Source organism: Lepisosteus platostomus, chromosome 4 (genome assembly GCF_059453375.1).
Source record: "Lepisosteus platostomus isolate fLepPlt1 chromosome 4, fLepPlt1.hap1, whole genome shotgun sequence".
NCBI classification, from domain to species: Eukaryota; Metazoa; Chordata; class Actinopteri; order Semionotiformes; family Lepisosteidae; genus Lepisosteus; species Lepisosteus platostomus.
Window position 1 is genome coordinate 50735430 of NC_142614.1, and position 20475 is coordinate 50755904.

At 38.4% G+C, this 20475-nt stretch overlaps 2 protein-coding genes across 2 annotated transcripts; both read left to right on the forward strand.

The window, feature by feature from the left end:
• Window position 1: 1 nt before the first annotated feature.
• LOC148673386 (growth arrest and DNA damage-inducible protein GADD45 gamma-like) lies at window positions 2-2684 on the forward strand. The gene is made up of 3 exons (XM_088629799.1): window positions 2-1576; window positions 1670-1880; window positions 2002-2684. Exons 1-3 carry the CDS (start codon window positions 1476-1478, stop codon window positions 2113-2115), a joined length of 426 nt encoding a protein of 141 aa, XP_088485925.1. The 5' UTR covers window positions 2-1475; the 3' UTR covers window positions 2116-2684.
• Window positions 2685-6528: 3844 nt separating this feature from the next.
• On the forward strand, window positions 6529-8063 carry LOC148673387 (growth arrest and DNA damage-inducible protein GADD45 gamma-like). Its single transcript, XM_088629800.1, has 4 exons — window positions 6529-6684; window positions 6944-7045; window positions 7157-7367; window positions 7484-8063. The coding sequence occupies exons 1-4, from the start codon at window positions 6632-6634 to the stop codon at window positions 7595-7597; spliced, it is 480 nt and encodes a 159-aa protein (XP_088485926.1). The 5' UTR covers window positions 6529-6631; the 3' UTR covers window positions 7598-8063.
• The last annotated feature ends 12412 nt before the right edge of the window (window positions 8064-20475 follow it).

A 20475-nucleotide genomic window follows, 5' to 3' on the forward strand; every position in this document is an offset into this window, starting at 1 on the left:
AGGCAAAATAAACTCAAGACTACTCAACCGGCTCAAAGACCCTCCCCCAATTTGAGCGAAATAGCCATAGTGACAGGTGGTCCAGTGCTGCTATGAAAAAGAAGGATCCCATTGTAGGGATCCACATGCCGAAGTCCGCCTGTTATCTGGCAGCTCTTTACAAATGCAAATTAGCAGCGTGCTCCCGGCACAATCTGCCTCGTTTGTCAACACGTTCATTGCACACTGTAAGGAAAGTACTCATTCACAATGTTAGAACATTTCTGGTTTAAGAGTGTTGCCCTCCTTAAGATCTTCGGGTCGTCTTCTTTCATAGGATGCACTTTTAATTAAAAAAGTGTATATTCCTTGCCAGCGTTGTCCGGTGTTGAAAAGTTTGTGTTTTAGTGTATGACCTAAGCCACCGAATGGAATTTGAAGCAGAACTACGTGTATGTGTTCTAATTTGATTTGAGCCCTGTGCTACTGAGACATTCGACCTATTATAAACAAAGAGAAAATGCAGAAATATTGAGCGGTCTTTTAGACGGCTGCCTATGTGTGAGGCATAACAGATTACAAAACGTCAACCCACCCCCACGCACACTGAACAAGGAGCATATTGACAGATGGACCAATGTAGATCTGGAGAAGAAAAAAAAAAACAATTGTTCGAACTTCCAGATGCCACACGCCGAAGTCTGACCATTGTCTAGCCACTCTTTACAAATGCAAAGCAACGCGTGCCACTTTCAATCTGCTACAAAGAAAAAAAAAACTTCACCTTACTTAAAGTAAAAGCCTTTCTTGAAAGAAGGTCTTAATGGAACGTTGCGCCCAAGGAACCAGACTAATATAATACGAAATGGTCGATTTCGTATTTTACATTAGAATCAGATTAACTTTTTATATTTGCACACCATAACTCTTGATTAAAGCCGTAACACATTAGGTTATATCATAAAGGGGAAAGATTTTCTGAATCAAAATAAGTTTTTCTTATTGCTGTTGCAGAAGAAACTTCACTTTGTGCGTTTGACGAAAGGAATCTTCTTTATGCATATTTTTAAATGATGTACATACATGACATTTTTTAAAATGAGGAATACAAAAACAGAATTACGACATGGGACATAACACTGCATATTGCGGAACAGTGGTCTAACAGAGGTACAAAACCGGTATCTTTTTCTTCCACGTTAAATTATTTTTCCTACAATTGTGGGGTATTGAAGAATTAGTGTTAGCTGAGGGCTAGCGCATGTAAATTGTTGTATAGAAATGATCTGTAATAAATTTTGCACGGGTCATTCGATGCTCTGACACGCGCCACACTAAAACTTTTTATTCTCTTGTAGCCAATCAGGGACCTCCCTACAAAAGAGAGAGGCAGCTGCTCACTATAAAGCCAGAGACTACACAGCGAGTAGGACAAGATACTGTTTCAATACTTAGTCGCAGCAGTATTATCAAAAAGACGTCCAACAAACTACAAGATGCAGACTGCAGGCAAATCCCTGGAAGAAGCTCTCATCTCCGCAAAAACCGAGGAACGCCTCACAGTTGGTGTCTACGAGTCCGCACAAATTATGAATGAGTAAGTATGTAATTATGTAAGACATAATATAATGTACAATAATGTAACAGGAAAGAAACGCAATGTTAAATTTCGGTTTATTTTCTCTTCCAGTGACCCAGACAGCGTGGCTTTCTGTGTTCTGGCAACCGATGAGGGGTACGAGTGGGACATCGCTCTGCAGATCCACTTCACCTTAATCCAGGCCTTCTGCTTCGACAACGACATCAACATCGTGAGGGTGAATGACATCCAGCGACTGGCTGAGATTGTGGGGAGCGACGAGTCAGGCGAACCCCAAGATGCGCACTGCATTCTCATCACGGTATGTATCTCTTACAACTAATGTATATGAACTTTAACGCTGTGTTCATTGATAACAAGTACCACAATGTAGCACATTACTGAGCAATAAAGTAATCATTATGTCTTTTGTTTTATAACAGAACACCACTGAAAGTTCATGGGAAGATCCTGCTCTAGAGAAACTGAACTTGTTCTGTGAAGAAAACCAGAGGTTAAATGAGTGGGTACCTGCAGTATCTCTCTGTGAGAGCTGAAGAGATTTTACAGACCAAGAAGGAAATGCTTAATCTCAGAGGAATAATCATCCTGGAGGAATACATGTGCAATGCATGGAATTCCTGAAATCCTTGATGTTCCTGGAGAGGAATAGAGGAACCTCTGGTCAGGAAACCCAGAGACCTGAAGGAGGAGAAGACGGACAGTCCCTGTCTCTATGACCCAAGATTCACTGGCTTCATGAGGGGCGAACCAGTGCTTTTCAGTGGCGTGGAATGTTTTGAGGGACAAAAGGTGCTTGATGGATTCCGAAAATATTTTGGAAAGCAATCGCTTGTGAATTTCCAAGATCTACACTTGTGATGCAAAAGCAGTACTCACAGTATCTAGACAGGAAGAAAATCAATAAAAACACGTCAAATGTGTGGGAAGAAGTTCAGAGAACTGCTGAAAGGAAGAAAAAGAGAACAAAAGACTTTTAAAGCTTTTGACATGGATACCGATGTTGTAATTTTTTTTACAGTTTTTAAAAAATGTTTACATTGATGAACATATCGATTCTGCTTTTCTGTATTTAATTTACCAGTAATAAACAATGAGTATTTAATTAACGTATGAATTTCGTTATTGCATGGCCATTTAAAATTAAAAAGGGTATACAGACAACGATACCTCTTGAGTAGGTATGGATACCACTTGGGAGTGTACTGCAATATGTGCACTTGAATATGTGATTTGTGTGTCCAAATCCTGTAAAAATGTTAGCAATATAACCCCAGTTTGTACGGCTTGGCACATATTTTCCTTAAAAAGATCAGCGGGAGTGTTATTTTCAGAATGACATTAGTTCTGATATATGAAAATATCACTTTTTTCTGGAGAATTTATTATCAGCCACAGTGAATAGACCATTTCTTTCATTTATTATTTTTCTTTAGCCAACACAATACTGATCTTGCACTATAAATGTTTTCAAATAAAAGGAACAATAGTTCCCATTTAAAAAAATTATTTATAAGTAGCATAATTTACCTGAGAACTATTTCCTTTGAAAGCCCTTAAAATCAGGTCATTTCAAAATCACATTTAAATGCAATTTACATATTTTAAAATGGTTTCTCTTCGAAGTATACATCATTGAATTTCAGTTGGACTATTCTAATAAATCAATAATAATTGAAGTTTGGTCAGATCCTAATAAATGCAACATACATAAAGATGGAACTGTGATGAAGGTGTGTTTGACATAATTCACCTAGCTGTGAGAACAACAGGCTAACTGCTGACAGAACATCCCTCACTATAGAGGGGAATGAGCTAGGGAGCTGCTCCCAAGGTGAAAACAGGGGAGGGTATGATAGAGGTATTAAGATATAGTTGTCAGTAAGTGGATGGAGTTAGGATCATTCTTTCTACTTTTCTGTTTAAAGCTCTATTTGCTTTTGTTGTGTAGCATGTACCTTATGACCACTTCCACCCCTGAAGTGCAGCTCCTGTTTGAGTGACCTGTAGCAGCCTATATGTGACTAAATTATTCCTTTTGTTTGTAACAGCTCTTATGTTCTGACATAACCATTATTTTTTTAACGAAAAAGTACTCAGGACTTCATCTTAACATCTCATCCGAAGTACTCAACCTCTACATCATAGTTTCCCTGGTCATCATAGTGTGGGCTTCTGAGATCTTAAAGATCTGGCTACAATGTGGAAACGTTGATGTACAATTTTATGAATGAACCATAAAAAGGAAGGAAACGTGTACTTATTCAGACATGTCTATTCAATTTGAGCAGTGCATTTTACTGTAATCGAGGACAAAAATAAATTCAGTAATTAAAATTCCCACTAGATGGCAGAAGCGGTCAGGGAACGCACAACTAATTCTTCCAAGAGCTCATTTTCTATCAAAATGTTCTGTTAGCGTGAGATGATTGCTTTCACGTCTCAGTTGTGAGATGTTAAATTGATCCAGGTAGATCAATTATGAAGCTAAGACTTTACGTGGGATGAAAGCCTACTTACTGCTAGTGGGGTTCTCCAAGGAGTGGAGTTATGCACCCCTGCTTTAAAGCAAAGATTATCTGGTTCTTCAACATATTATCTATTACTGTCACGCTGATTCGATCCAAAATGGACAATTTTTGCAAAGTGTAATTTCCAACACAATTCCCAATTTGCAGAAAGAGCTTTAGATAATGGCAACTGTTCATATTTTCCAAGCATCACCAAAACCAAAACATCCTTTGAGTTATAACACTTTGATAACTAAATGCATATGTTAGCATTTCGGAGTCAGCATGTGAAATAGACAGAAAAGGAGGTTACTCTTGGTTATTAATAATGTGGTATTGGACCATGAAAGCAAACTGTGAAATTATACAAAATGATCCATAATACAAGTGCATGTAGGAGTTGCTTCAGACAAATCATTGCTAGTCTTTTTTTCTCTGGTGTACAACTTTGGGACTATAGCAATAAAAGAAAAAGCTTGTTGGTGAGCTATCATCTTAAATTTGATTGATTCAAGGTTTGGTTATGAGAATATCGAAAGCAAAGTGTGGTTTAAACATTAACTGCTATAAATTTGAGATGCTGATTCTAAATGATACTTCTCAGATGGAGGCTCATTAAACTAATCAAAGGGAATGGTACATATAATTATCACTTTTGCCTTTTTAACACTGAATATTGGTACAAATTACATGTACAAATGTCAAGGAAAAATGCAGGTAACTAAGAATTTGGAAGTAACTTTAAAATACAATCAGACATTAAAGAACCTCTGAAACCTTATTTGTGTATAACATTTGCAAGGCTAATCTGTGATACATGAAGTATACAGGGGCTTTTGATCTCTATTCACAGAACGACTTACTTACCTACCTAAACCAGTTAGCCCCTATTCTAACACCCGACAGACCCCTGGTGTGCTTGCGTCTGACGCGCTATCAAATCGTTTGCAGTTTTATCACGCGGGCTGCCCACTGTGCTAAAAGAGCGTATCGACAGAGTGGAGCCTCCAAGAGTCTCAGCAAAGCAATGGACACCGATAACACAGGGGCTGCCCAGCTGTTCACTCTCCCAGGAAACCTGTGACAGCAGTCAGCTAACGGGTCTCGTGGCTGCAGAGCACCCCAGCGAGCGGCTTGCTGTACACGAGCCACTCGGGGGACTCTGAAAGAGCACGCGTCTCTTGTCGTTTCCATAGCACGGGAATCTACTTAAATAAACAGCAGGTGGCGCCACGACTGCGGTTTCTTACAGCTCTGAAGTTTGCAAATAGACGATATGCTTGAAAAAAAGCATGTAATAAATTGACTAAAGAGAGTGGTTTAAATATCAAATGTTTTCATACATTGGGAATAACAGTTTGTGCATAATACATTAACAATTCGTGCATTTCACAACATGTCATTAACGGACCACTATGCATGTCTAATTAATTTAGTGCAGTTATTTTTCATATTGAGGTGTGGATTTCAGGACTCATGAACATGGTATTGGTTGTTTTTCTTATCAATTTGTTTTAGCTACTTTCAAATATTTAACAGTTGCCTACAGGGGGAAAATACAAATTGAGCCGTTGTCTTGAAACTGCGCTCTTTCTCAAGCCAAAGTAAAAATAAAAAGAGTTGAACACGGTCAGAATAACATACCGTGGTGTGTTGAATTATTCAACTTTCGGCGCTCATGGAAATGCGCAAGTTTCAGACGCGACTGCAGACTCGTGTCTGCTGCAGAAGCTGGACGCACATCTGCTGCGGTACGTGACAGCGAGATCGAGGAGATAGCAGAAGACGGGTCAGAGATCAGCCCACCTCCCCCACCTTGTCGAAAATCCTATACAAGTGGCAGGTGGAGCCCAGCAGCAATTCTGAATGGCGTGAACTGCTGAGACCCCCAAACCGCCACACGCCGAAGTCTGGCCATTGTGTCGCTTTTACAAATGCAAAGGAGTGGCGTGTGCCGTGCTCAATCTGCCACTACCCCCCCCCCCCCCCCCCACACACACACACACACTCTCTCTCTCTGTTGATAGCCCAAGCAAGACAGAGACAGACGTGTGATCACAGCTACTTTAAAAATGCTGTTTCTTTTGACTGGCGGAAAAAAAAGCAAACTCCGCATGGATATCTTGTTTTACAGAAAACAAGATTATAACTGCCACCTGCAGATTACAAACTTGCTCTTCGTGATTAAAGTAATTTGTGTCAACGCACTTTCATTTGAAGTCTTTTAATCTTTTTTTTTAATAAAAAAAGGCAGGCTCCAGTCTGCCCAGTAACCAAAATAACAAAAGGAGCAGACTTCGGGCATTGTAATCCCGCCCCCACGTGGGGCCCAGACACGAGCCGCAATAATTACTATAAGACATTAACATACGTTTTATCTTCTCAGCCAATCAGCGAGCACTGCAGTTGTGCCGCCAGCCCACTACCGAAGAACACGGCCGGCTGCTTATAAAAGAGGAGCGCAGCTATATCTGATCACAGACTAAAGCTCTTCTTCTGTGGAGTGCTTCTACGGGTGACTAAAGTGGATAATAGGATAACTATGACTCTTGAGGAAATTCACGGACAGGAGAACACAGTTGAAGCCGGTGACAGGTAAATATAAACGAAATAAATTCATTTAATTAAGTTGATGTTTTTAGTCCCTTGTATAAAATCAGGTATTGCTACATTGCATTAGTCGGAATATTGCTGACGATGCATTTTATCATCTTTGGTGTGCTTGCATGAGCAGAATGTGGCTTATTCTATTAAACTAGAGGTCGTTTTTAAAGAGGCTTCCAGACTTGCTGCGTGCTCCCTGCGAACTTCAGTAAAAGGTTCTTACAAGTGATTTATTTTTATTGATTTCCAGAATGATGTGTGCTGGCTCAGCCCTGGAAGAACTCCTGGTTTCCGCTAAGAAACAAGAAAACCTGACAGTGGGAGTGTACGAGTCTGCAAAAGTAATGAATGTGTAAGTATTATCAATATAGTCTTAACTCCCGGTAATAGACCAGTTATTCTATTGTTATGTTCCGCTGAGTCAAACAAATCCTAAATTGCGTTATAATTTTTATGTTTGCAGTGACCCAGACAGCGTGGCTTTCTGTGTTCTGGCAACCGATGAGGAGTACGAGTGCGACATCGCTCTGCAGATCCACTTCACCTTAATCCAGGCCTTCTGCTTCGACAACGACATCAACATCGTGAGGGTGAATGACATCCAGCGACTGGCTGAGATTGTGGGGAGCGACGAGTCAGGCGAACCCCAAGATGCGCACTGCATTCTCGTCACGGTACGTACAGTCTCCTAAGTGATGTCCGTCAGTCCGTCTTTGCTTTAAAATCTATGCAGATTAAAAAAAAAAAAACTTTTTCTAATTACCATCTCTTCGTTTTGCTCCTATTACAGAACCCAAACTTGGATTCATGGAAGGACCCGGCTCTGGAGAAGCTGAGCTTGTTTTGCGAGGAGAGTCGTAACGTTTACGAGTGGGTGCCTGCTATTACGCTCCCTGAGCGATGAACTGGGACTTTTCAGCAATTGAAGATGCTTAACCTTTGGTGCATTAATAACCTGGAATACGAGGGCGACCCGACATATTCCTGAGATCTGTGGATTATCCTGTTGAGGGCTCAGATGAAAGTCGCAAGGGCGGGCGTACAGAAAATGTCCTTTGAGGTGACAAGGAATCAAGTGCAACGGGATCTGCAGGAGAACGGTTCGTACCAAGGTGCCCCCAACTTCACTGGCAGTGCGGGGCCTGGTATACCACAGAGGAGAGCGGAGGAGAGCTCTTGAAGTTTTGAATGGTGTGGAGGCTTGACGAAGTATGCAAAGAGGAAGTGCATTGTGCAGAGTACCGGCAATGGACTGAAAGACTCGCATGAAAGACTGAACGTTTTTAGAGAAACTGGAAGCTAAAACAAGTTTTAAAAAATGTGGAACGGACTGATTTAACTGAACAGGTATTTTAGAATCGGTATAATATTTTTTTTAAAAACTATTACGCAGATATTTTTGTACGCAGTTTCGTAATGGATCAAATTATTCAATGTATGGCTGTGAATTTTACAGGATGTTTGTGAACATCGCAATAAAACGATTAAATGTACTATTGCGTCGTGTGTTGTGAAATGATCTCTGCAGCCTTCAAAACGCATAAGGTGATTTTGAACAGCAGCAGTTTAGCAAACACATTGTAGACTCACTTTATCACGCAACAATGTGGGGCACGCAGCTGATGCTGGACGTTTGACACAAAGAAACACGCATGGAGTTTGGCTCAGGAGCGGTCTGAGCACAATAGTCAGCAGAGAAGCTAACGCTCTCTATTCAGGAAGAATTGACCTCTCACCGCCAATGCGCCAGCTGCTTACTTCAACAGCTTGCATAACTAATGAGATGCATGCAGAATGAGTTTCTCTTTTGTAGCAGGAGGCTTTTGTGCTAAGGGGAACCGTTGGGGGGGAAATTTGGCAAAAAAACATTTCCTTAAATCTTTCTTCCTCTAAGCAGGTTATAATTTACTACAATTTACTCATCACCTGCTTCTTAGAGTACACGAAAATGTGCAAGCACAAGTTTTGTATTGAGTGGCTCCCACTATTAGTGGAAAGGGGTAGTTATTCTGAAAGTATTGAAACCTTTAAGCTGATCAGCACTGTCTGAAAAATTATTTTTGTTGAAAGTGCATTTAAAAAAATGGTTGAAAATGACTTAAAATGAGGTGTTTTTTTTTAGTTCACAGAATTCAATGCTGCAAATTACATTGGCTTGAGAAAAGTCATGGTAGGGTGAACCCTATAAGAACCATTACAATGAAAGGCAAACCAAATTATTTTACAAGCCTAAAAAAGGATCAGTAATGTGACCTGGAAGCTTGACATAGTTTTTTTTTCTGTTGCTGTAGTGCATGCTGTACTGTACATCGAGGATAAATCATTGATAAAAGTGGTTGTATGTGCCAGAAGGCAGTTGTTCTCTTACCACAGTAGTGAGGTTTTTAGCAAGCTTTTAAAAAGTGAAGGTCATGGTTTCTGTGTCAACACTTAACTCTGACTTCTTAATAATAGCGGTTAAACTGACTTTGACAATTCACGTGTTGCACATTATTTGGATGTAATTCCACAGGTCTCACTTCACCTCTCTTGGCCACAAATGACACTGACCTGCCATTACCCTTGTACACGGTTTCCAGGAATCTCAGTCCAAAAGGACATCCTTCCATCCTTAAGAGTATTTTTAAACATGGATCACACCATACACCAACTCTCAGTGACTAATTTCTTCTGAGAATCTCTCCATTCATTTACAGATTTCTGCTTTTTACACCTCTCCCTCAGATTTCCAATTGTCTGGACATCCTTTCTCACCTGCTGTGCCCATTTTCACTTGCTCTGTCCTTTTGTTCTCTTTTGCTTTGCCTCCCTGCAATTCTCCTGTCCCCTTCAACCTGAAGAGGACTCAGCAGCCAAAACATTATTTCTTCTAATTAGTGTGGAATTATCCCATGCTTGTCCCTTTGTTTGAATGCTGTCACAGTTCTCCACTTGAACATGTCTGTATGATTACTTTCATAACTTTGCCTGTTATCTACTTGAATAACCCCAACACACATTCAATTTCACAGTCCCTGGGTCTGACATCAAATGCTAGGTTTGGGGTTCTCATATACAAAATTATATAGTAAAATGTGGGGAAAAGGTAATGCTGAGATGTCACAAATAATCATTATATGTATTTTGTTAAACGACTAAAGAGTGATACAAATTGAATTCAATTCAAAGAACCCCACAATAGAGACAGTAGAAAGAATGTTCTGTATTTTAGTAATACAAATAGTTAATATAGAGTTAGTAATGTTAAATCTAGGAAAAAGGCAAGGAAACTGAAAATGTTTATTACTCAGAACCAGAGGTGAATACACTTCACTGGAAACTAGGCCATACCAGTGGGGGTTTCCTGCAAGCAGCAAACTCTCATTCTATCCACATCGAAAACAAATTCTGTGCTGTTAACATCCAGGATGAAGAGTTTCAGATGCAAATACTGAATCATCAGTTACAATATGAACATGTAATACACTGATTTTAAAAGTTTTATTGGTAAAGTAAAATGTGCTTTTTGGAATATTTTGGAAAATAACTGTTTTTTGTAATTCTTGTTATATCTATGCAAAAATGTGCTTCCATATTGAAGCTCAAACAGTGCTTTTCGTCCTCAGGGCTTAGGAACAAATCACTCGTGTTCAACTCAACAAAAAATATCATTGATATAGCATGGCTTTATCCATGACATAATGACCAGTTACAGAAACAAATATGAGGGCTGACTTTTTGTCGAAGAAAAAATATTCTTAATTTTAACCTAGATCCTATAAAACGGACCCAAGATGTAAATTTCTTTAAAAAGAAATTTGTATGCGTCATATAAATAATTTCAATTTGTATTGTGGAATAGTGCTTTACATTTTCCATGCCTTTAGCAAAATAAAGGTGTATGACACTATTTGCATTAAAACTCATTAAAAGTTACACACCTAAAGGAGAGTACGCACTGCACACTGAAGCAAGAGTGATTTCTGACAGAGGAAGCTAAATTTGCAGGAAATTGGTGTAAAACAGCTGTTGCTACAGACTTTGTGGTTTTTCTGAGGTGTTCTGTATCTAAGAAAGCATCTCTCAGTGTATCACTAAATTTCACAGCAGCTGTGCTTAGAGTCAGTACTCTGCAGTCTGGTACTGAAATGGTTTCCTTTTAACTACCTGCCCAAGACACAAACATGCTCAACCTGACTCTTTCAAAAAATCCCACTTGTGTTCAACGACAGCAACCATCAGAAAACGTCTGCCTGCCCTTACTTAATTTTCGCTGCAACCTTGTGATGTTCAGCTTCCTTCCGACATCAGAAATCGGAGATCTGTCAAACCATTAGTCTTTGCTGATACGAATGAAGGGGCCGAAAGAAAGGAATATGCGTGGGACTTTCCTTTCCATTGTACGGGCTGTGAGATATCAGAATAAAACCATAAAAACATACACAGCCTGAGGGGTGTGAATCAATAGCAACCTTTCCAGCAACACTCATAAAAAAAGTTCAAATAATATGGGCTCGGAAAGTTGTGAGAGTAACTGAAAAGTCTATTACATGCTCACTAGTCTCTACAGACAAGTAATACGAACTTATTCTGTTTTGTGAACCGAAAGACTCTGGGAGAAGGGTATTTGTTGAATAATACTGTACATTGTATAATTAAGGAAATAATATTGAGAGGAGTGGAGCTCTGTCCATATGTTCTTCCCTTGTTTGCATGGGTTTCCGCTGCATGCTCCAGTTTCCTCAAAACGTTCAAAGGCTTACTGGTAGGTAATTGGCTTCTAGGAAAATTGGCTGTAGATGTGAGAGAGTGTGCGTGTTTGTGTTTGTGTCTGTGACTGCCCTGCAATGGACTGGCATCTCGTACAGGGTGTATTCAGATTTGCACCCATTACTTGCCAGGACAGGCTGCGGATCTCTTGCAACGCTATACTGGATAGAGCAGTTAGAAAACAAATGAATAGAAAGAAGTACTAAAAATGTCAAAAAATGGTTGGCATAAGAAATCAGTGACAGTTACATCTACAGTAAGATCACATTTTCTTTCTAGTATAAAGGGTCGTATTTCCTTAAAAGCAAATTAACACACTTTGATTCCCTTCCAAAAGTTTTGTAAACTGATTTACTATGGTAAGTGAAAGAAAGGTTTGCAGTGGTCTCATGCTCATACCAACTTATGTCATTTTGTTTTATGATATTTTCACATTTTACCACAATTTCACTGTCATTTACTGCAGCTTTACTGTGCTTTTAATTAAATCATGCTGCGTTTACCTTTTGTAAAGATAGGACAACACTGATTCTATTAGATTCTATTCTATTAACTCACTCACTCTCATTGCACCTCATTTTACTGTTGGAAAGGCTGTTGTGTTTTCTGTGATTTTGACTCAATGTCTCAAACAGCCTTCAGCTCTCACCAACATCCTTTTCTGACACTTTGTGAAACAAATCCCCTTTTGTGATCATTTCCTCTCTTTACATGTTCCAAACTATTATCTGTGGCATAAAATTCATGCTGATATTGAATGCTGTTGTCTGGACTTCTACAGTAGATATCAATGCGATTGTGCACTGTATACTGCATATATCAAGTATGTCATCATAGAAATCCTATCTTTTTACCTACGTTCAGTCGCACAGACTAGTGCATTCCAGATATATTTAGGTTATATTTAACATAAAGAGATCTATTATGAAGCTCAAGGAATGTTGTCTCAAGTGCATATTTCATGTATTACTGTTTGTCACTTACAAAAACATATTTAGCCCAAGTCATCTCTCAATCAACCTGTATAATCAATACCTTGACTTTCTTAACCAGTAAGTCAGCTGATTAAGTATGGTTGTTAGTGTTTGCATCTTACAGGGGAGTTTTTCCTAGCGCTTGGATAAAGCTTCTTTCATTGAAGGTTTACTGCAGGAAGAGATTGCTGAAAGGGTAGGGACAGCAAATAACACCACACCCTGCTAAAATAAGTGCCAATCTTATGTTACTGTATAAAATTATAATCCCTTTAAAAATAACATAGTGAGGATTAAGGCATATTTAAATAATCCACTTTATGCAGTTTGGCAATTCGTAGTTATACTCTGATCACTGACATCTATACAATTTTTTCTTTTGAAGAAATTAGCCAAAATGCATTTTAAACCGATAATATAGTAAAAAGCAACAGAAACAGATTCTAAAAAAAAACTGAAGTGACACTCAAATGATTCTTGCCTGCAGGTAGGGGGACTGTACTCAGTAATTGGTGTTGTCTGCTGCTAACTTTATTTTTTATTTTTGTTTAGTTTATTACACACTGTGCACTTTCAGAACTGAGTCCAGGTATGTCAGCTTAACTGGAGTTTTTTCTCTTGGTCAGTTCCTCTCAGTACAAAATTAAGTACTGTATAATTAATTGTCTAACAGGCTGATAAATAGCCAATGGAAACACTATATAGTATGCAGACGTACTGCATGGGTTAATCAATTTGCAATTATCAGTCCAGCTAAAGTAAATACAGTACATTCAAATGGGATGTAATGTATTTAATCATGAATAAGTGGTCTAACAGGTGCATGTTCTTTTTCTAGAATATGTACCACATCTACATTATGTAACATGATTGAACAAGTATAATGGATTAATTTGCTTTGTGCTGTGATTCAGATAATGTGCATGACGAAATTTATCGGAAGGCCTGTTTACAATACCTGGAAATGACAAATTGATTCAGTTTCAGTGAGTGGATACAGACACAAACAAGAGAATGAACATAAAAACATAAGAGGAGGCCATTGGTCCCAGCTACGTTATTTAGATACTAGTGGTCTGAAGAGCTCATCATTTCTTGATAGACTCTCAGGTTTGACAACCTGTCTAGGTACCTAATTTTAGAATTTCATAAGACTGTGTGTAAAAAAATCAAATGCATTTTTGAATACACTTCCCAGTTCTTTTTACTTTCGGTGAATTTGTCTCACTATTAACTCTGAAGAAACTCATTTGCTTAACTTTGTTATAAGGTAAGAGATCACCTTGTTAGCCATATACAATTTCTTGTATTAGGAATTTGTCTTTTTGCATAGCCCAACTTGCTCTCCATGAGACACACAGACAGGGAGAGAACCTTGGGGTCAGAGGGCAGGGTCAGCCATTTGTATGGCATCCCTGGAGTAGTTGGGGTTAAGGGCCTTGCTCAGGGGCCCAACAGAGTAGGATTCCTCTGCTAGCCATGGGACATGAAACGGGACAGATTCTTAGCCACAAAACCACCACACCGCCCCGATGTCTTAATGTCTTTGAGGATTTGGGATACTTGAGTTGGATTCCTTTTTACTCTTTGGTTCTGTTTGAATGCTCATGTTGACTACCTTTTACATTTGATGTTATAATTTAGTTTATAAAGAGCTCTAAATAATTTTCCTTTTCCTGGTCCTTGGTATTAACACCAAAATCCATTCATTCATCTTCATCTTCAAGTTGCTTCTTCCAATTCAGGGTTGCAGGGTTGCCAATACCTATCCAGGCAAGCAATGGGCACAAGGTAGGGTACCTGTGTATTGTTTAGGGGGGGAACCCACACAAACATGGGGAGAACATACAAACTCCACACACAGATAGCACCCCAGATCCAGAATTTAACTCGGGGCCCCAGTGCTGCCAGACAGTAATGCTAACCACTGCTCCACTGTGCCAACCTTACAACCAAAAATAAAAATGTGACATGGACGAGGAACTCTTTGCTGTGCACTGTGAGCAATTCAGGTAGGTGAAAGAACAATATGTCATATGTATTTCAGAGCAGTATCTGTCTTTGACAACTTCTGTTGCACATTCATGTTTTTAACCCTATAACTACTGTATAACATGACATGCTGGTGCAAATCAATGCCAGAAATGCATATAATAAAGGGAAGAAAACCACCACACAAAGTCATGCAGCTTGTGTGTTCACCACAGCTACACTCAGCATAAAAACAATGATTTATTTTCTAAGACAAATGAATGTAGCAGATAAATGAAAAGAAGTAAATGAGTGAAGTGAGGAAATTCCACAATCAACCAATGTAGTAATTATGAATACCACTTACCACAATTAGAGAGGGAGAATTACTTGCTTTGCACAATTAACTGTGGGCTTGAGTCAACTGTGTATCTTGACAAGCTCAAGATAAGAATGGGCAGATCAAAAATACATCAGCTTAATACTACTGTACAAAGGTACAAGTAAGGGCTGAAAGTACATGTTAATTCCTGATTGAAATAAAGAAAGGAGAAACACAGCATTTCAGATATTGACCCTTCTATAGGTGTGAGAGAGTAAGTATAATGCTACACATGCTAACAAGACTGATAGGATGTGAAAAATTAAATTTAGCTACATACAGTACAAGTGGATATTTTAATACAGGAAGCTTGCACATGAAGATGTGTTACATGCACTCAATTCTGTACCACGACAAAAAAATTAAGAAATGGAATACCATATTAAAAATAAATTCCATCACTAAAACAATTGTGGAGGATCTTTCTGCTCTACAGGACCATACCGATATATTCTTTGCTCTAATCTTTTTTGTGCATGGCAAGATATTTCAAGGCATACAAAAGAAACACCTTCGTGTGATGCCATGACACCAAAGGAGGTTCTGCAGAGCAGAATGATTTGACAGAAAATCGAGCAACAATTTCAACAATCCCTTTGCGCAGAGCAGGTGATAGGGCCTGAGGTGCTTGAGGTTGCTGAGGTGGGATGGGAGAACCCAGTACACTCAATGAAGACAACACTCCTGTTTTATAAGATAAGATAAGATCACGTTATTGGCCATATACAATTTCTTGCATTAGGAATTTGTCTTTTCAAATACCCCAGCTTGCTCTCCATGAGACACACAGGCACACAGACAGGGAGAGAGAAGCTTGGGGTCAGAGTGCAGGGTCAGCCATTTATATAGTGCCCCTGGAGCAGATGGGGTTAAGAGCCTTGCTCAGGGGCTCAACAGAGTAGGATTCCTCTCCTAGCCGCGGGATTCAAACCTGCAACCTTCCAGCCACAGGCGCAGATCCTTAGCCACAGAGCCACCGCTCCGCCCTTTTCATTGTTCTTTATAGTTAAGCGCTTTACGTATTAACTTTATGGATGCAAAAATTATTTCTTCACAATCTTAAATTGAATACACCAACACCCATCCTAACTGCTGACATGAAAACCATGTTTCCTTTACACATATATCTCTGATTTCATTATATAATATCTCATTGTAATTCATGTTGGAATTCCATGTTCTATAGCATATTCCTTTCTTTCCTTTCCTTTTCCAATTGGATGATTTTTGATAGTTCAGACCCATAGTGATTTTGAGACTGTCTAGGTTATGGTTCTGTGCCTGAATTCTCTTTGTGATATACTGTACAGGGCCCACCTTCCATTTTTTCTGTCACTTTGGAATGCCGTGAATCCACTAGTGTCTTAGTTGTCACATCTTCCTGTTATTCATGTTGTTTTGATTTCAGTTTCATCATAATTACTTCTATCTCTTGCGTTCTCTTTCTAATACTCTTAACATTATGGTATAAGCATTTAATTACCTGTTCCTTTGACCATGAATTATAACTTTGTAAAGAGCATAATACAACTGTATTATTTGCAATGACGATTTTGAGTACAATATGAAAATGAAGATACTGCCATTAACTCTTGCATCTTTGTGGCAATTTTTAATCAGATGTTCCCTTTAGTAGCGGACTACATTGGAGGAACATTTGTTTTTTTTTACTGACCTATTTGAACAGTACTGTATGTCACACCTTCAATTTCTTTCAATTTCCTGGTTTATTTCGAAGCTCTCCATTAACTTAATTATACACAGCTGTACTGTGCAAATTGCATTTCACCTCACAAACGTCCCTCTGGCACAAAGAGATGTGACCAAAACCTGCTGTTAATGTATTACACACTGCAGACTAAGCAGGTAGGTAGTTTTGCTCCTAGGGCTAGACCTTATCCTGGGTTCCGTGGAGTTAAGTAAACAGGGGGCTCACGATTCCCCACTTGGGTCGGACGCCAGTCCAACGCAGTATTGCCACCAACAAATTTTAGTCCCCATTTCATACTGCTGGGTGGACTGGAGCAGGCAGGGTAAAGTACCTCATTCAAGGTACAGTACCTCATTCAAGGTACAGTACAACCACAGTCTCTGTATAACAGACATATAGTAAACCCACAACCCACCATTTAAAAGCTGAGCAACCTACACACTTCACTGCCCCCTAAAGAACAGTGCATCATAAAATGCCAAGCTATTAGAGTGGTGGAAATTAACTTTTAAGAAATAAACACACAAAATTAAAAAATACTATTTGAATATTTTTATAACATTTTAATATTAATATAAATAATATTGAAGTTGTATTTCAATAGATTAAGCACAAAGCTTTCAAAGGTTTTTTCCAGATGCTAGGGAAATAGGATAATAAAAAAGGCAAAATGAACTGAATTTCATATGAGTAATTTCATATGAATTTCATTTCTTATAATAACAAAAACAGGTGATACAGAAAATACCTTAAAGCACAAATAGCATGAATAGTGGTAGGAATGTGGATTCATTCCAAATGCATGTAATTCCTTTTAAGATAGTGGCACAAAAATCACATAATGACAAAACACAGTTGATATGGTGTGGCGTCTTCAGAGAACATTTTTACATAACTGTAGTGCCTACTGTAGTTTCTACAGTAGAATACTCTGTACTCTATAACAAAGTACAGAAAAACAGAACAAATTGACAATTGTACTGTATCTTCCAGTCCCTTTGCATGCTTTAGATGTTTGAAATGCTGGCTTGGAATCACACTTGCATTGAGCAGGGAATGTTAAGTGAATCCTGATATGGAGCACAGTAAAAAGCCTCACACATGCTTCACATACTATCCCCCATTCCTGTAGGGAACAAATACCATGCTGTCTGAGAGTTTCTTTTCATCACAGGTCTCAGGACGTCAGTTCTGAGTGTGCAGTTTAAGAAGCACGCTGAAAAAATAATTGGCCAGATTGGCTGGCTAGAGCTTTCTGATTGTTAGGTGAATTGGGTATCAAAGCTTTGCACCTACAGCAGTGGGGTTTCCTGAGTCATTCTACTTTCAAACAGATTTTAGAAAAAATAAGGGAATTGGAAATATATATTTGCCAGGTAATCAGGTAAAAGGATGCACTGTGATAAAATAGTTGTGAACAAATAGTTGTTATTGGCTTAGCCAATAACCTTAAACATACTGTACACAGAGGCTTTTTTTTAAAAAGAGGCAGCATCTACTTTCTGAGTTTTGCTGCAGCTGTTGTTGCTGTTTTGATAGCTCAGTGAGTCATGTTTTAGATGGTGTTAATCCTTGGACAGTTATGGGCAAAGTCATCTTTTCTATTTGGGGAGAAAGCCTGTTGGAGGAGGGCATGCTGTACCCCTGTGGATCATATGCCTGGAGCTTGGCGTCAGAGGTGGAATGTCATTGTGGATGTGCAAGGCCCCCGTAATAGCTTACATTCATATCGTGTTTATTTAGGCATGTCATCGAATACACCAAAGTGCTCCAATTCTCACGGGAGATAAGTAAAGGACAGGAAAGCGTGGCTTACATTAATACATTGCAATGCAATGCTGAGCAGACAGATTTTTTATTAACTTCAGTAACACTTTTCTATTAATGACTGGAGATTTTAATCGTGCAAAAAGGAGTTTCCCTTACTGCTTAGTTCCTGTGTTAACCTGTATATGTCTAAAGGGGTTAATAATAAGTGTTATTTTAGTGTGCATAGTTAACAGGGCATGAAGCCATCTAGCATGTCAATGAAATTGACTAAATTCATTTTTTCAGAAATGCTCCAATGACCATTTGAGAAAAAGCGATATTTCTTACAGCATCAGTACGTGATCAAGGCTTTGATACAAATGACAAAATCAAAAGGAGTTGGTGGTTCTGGCTTCACATGTCTGAAGACAGCTGTTTGTTGTTAGCACCACAATTCTGGAGAGCATGTGTTGTCAAGCTTCTTAACTAGGGCTGTGTGTGAAAGATGAAACTCCACCCCTGGGTGCAGTTTCATACCAGGAACTTTTTCAGAATGATCAGCCACCCCTTAGGTTTAGAAATGGAGAACTGTTCATAATAGTTACCAAGCTGCTAAGTGTTTGTAAACACTTGGTAATCCATGTTTAAGAGTACAGATGAATAAAACATCTGTTGTTTCTCAGCTGTGTGCGGCATCTAAAAACAGAGCTGCCGTTGAATATATAAACAAGAAATAAAAATCGATAATATTTATAAACCAAAACCTTGCCTCTGTTTTAAATATAAAGTTTCAAACAATTTTTATTAACTACATTATAATTAGTTTTGCATTAAATGTAGTTTTAGATTAATTGATATCAAGTTAATAAGCCGTTTGCCCACCTCAGATAATTTATTCCTTGTATGCACCATAATCTTAAACCTATTAATTTAGAGTTTGGAAAGAAACAATTCTGTAATCTTATTTGGTACATAAAGTGTAATTCTCTGTAACTAGATGTGCTCCTCTGACATGTTAAATGCAGTAGGTTCTGTGCTTCTAGTATTCATTTGAACTGAATGACCTCCAATTTGGCTTGTGGTCAGTGGAGAGGCCACTGCAAAAAGCATGTGTTCTTTGCCCTTCTTCAAAGAATGTTTTGCCATTAGCCATCACAAGTACACAGAGTAAACAGCACATGAACCAAAACAAGCCCCTTCCCAGAACCCCTCCTACAAAGTTAATGTGAAACTGGAATGAGGTGGAAATGAATATAGCAATGCTCTCTGTTTCCTGATGACCATGCCTTGTTTGCTTACATATTTTTCTGTTTTGAAACTACAGGGTATTACAAGTCAGATAAATCCTTAAGCATTTTGCTCTACTTAATAACAGCCATACACACTCTGTCACAAACAGGGCACATGTGATTAAGAACACTGTACACAGTGGTCAAAGGGGAGAAACGTTTCATCTTGTTTTCAGTACTTGAAGGGGACAAAAGGATAGATAAGAGGACTTGCTGTCCTACTGAGAACAGATTCTCCTCATAACATATTCAAAACACGTTCTTAATCTAAGACAACATTTTATTAGTGATTATGCATGTGCAAGAAATGTAGTACTGACTTGCTATTTGTATATTTGGAACAATATCCATTTAATATATTGAAAAGGAATATGTTTTTCAGTGTATGACAAGTCAGGGCTCAAAAGGACTTTTGCAACAGTTTATGCTATTTTCTCAAATTATATTTTAGCTAACTAAATGCCAATAAATTGTGTTGTGTAGTGGAATAATGTACAGTCCTTGTTAATTTTGACAAATGTACAACATTTAGAGATATTTTCTTGATAATAATCACCACAATGACAGATTATATCAGAAGATAGTTTTAGGTAAAGGTATAAAGGTATAACTATTTAAGTTGTTTTTGTCTATTAGTTTTGGTCTACTGTTCAAAACACTTTTTCTTATCTCTTGAAACACTGTATTTGCACACTTGATTCTCTTAAAGCAATTTTTATAAGTGAAACGTGTAAAATATGACAATGTTGTCATTACACAAGGCTTTTGTCTTAGAATAGATGAGGATTACTCATTTCTTAATTTATGCATTTATGTAAGATGCATCTGAGAAAATTCAAAAGCATTTTAATGATTGACGAAACCAAAAATGAAAAATAAATTGTGGATAAAAAGAAAATTTCCAAAATGTAACTACCTTTTTGTTTAAAGCTATAAGAGTTATTATCCTGATGAATA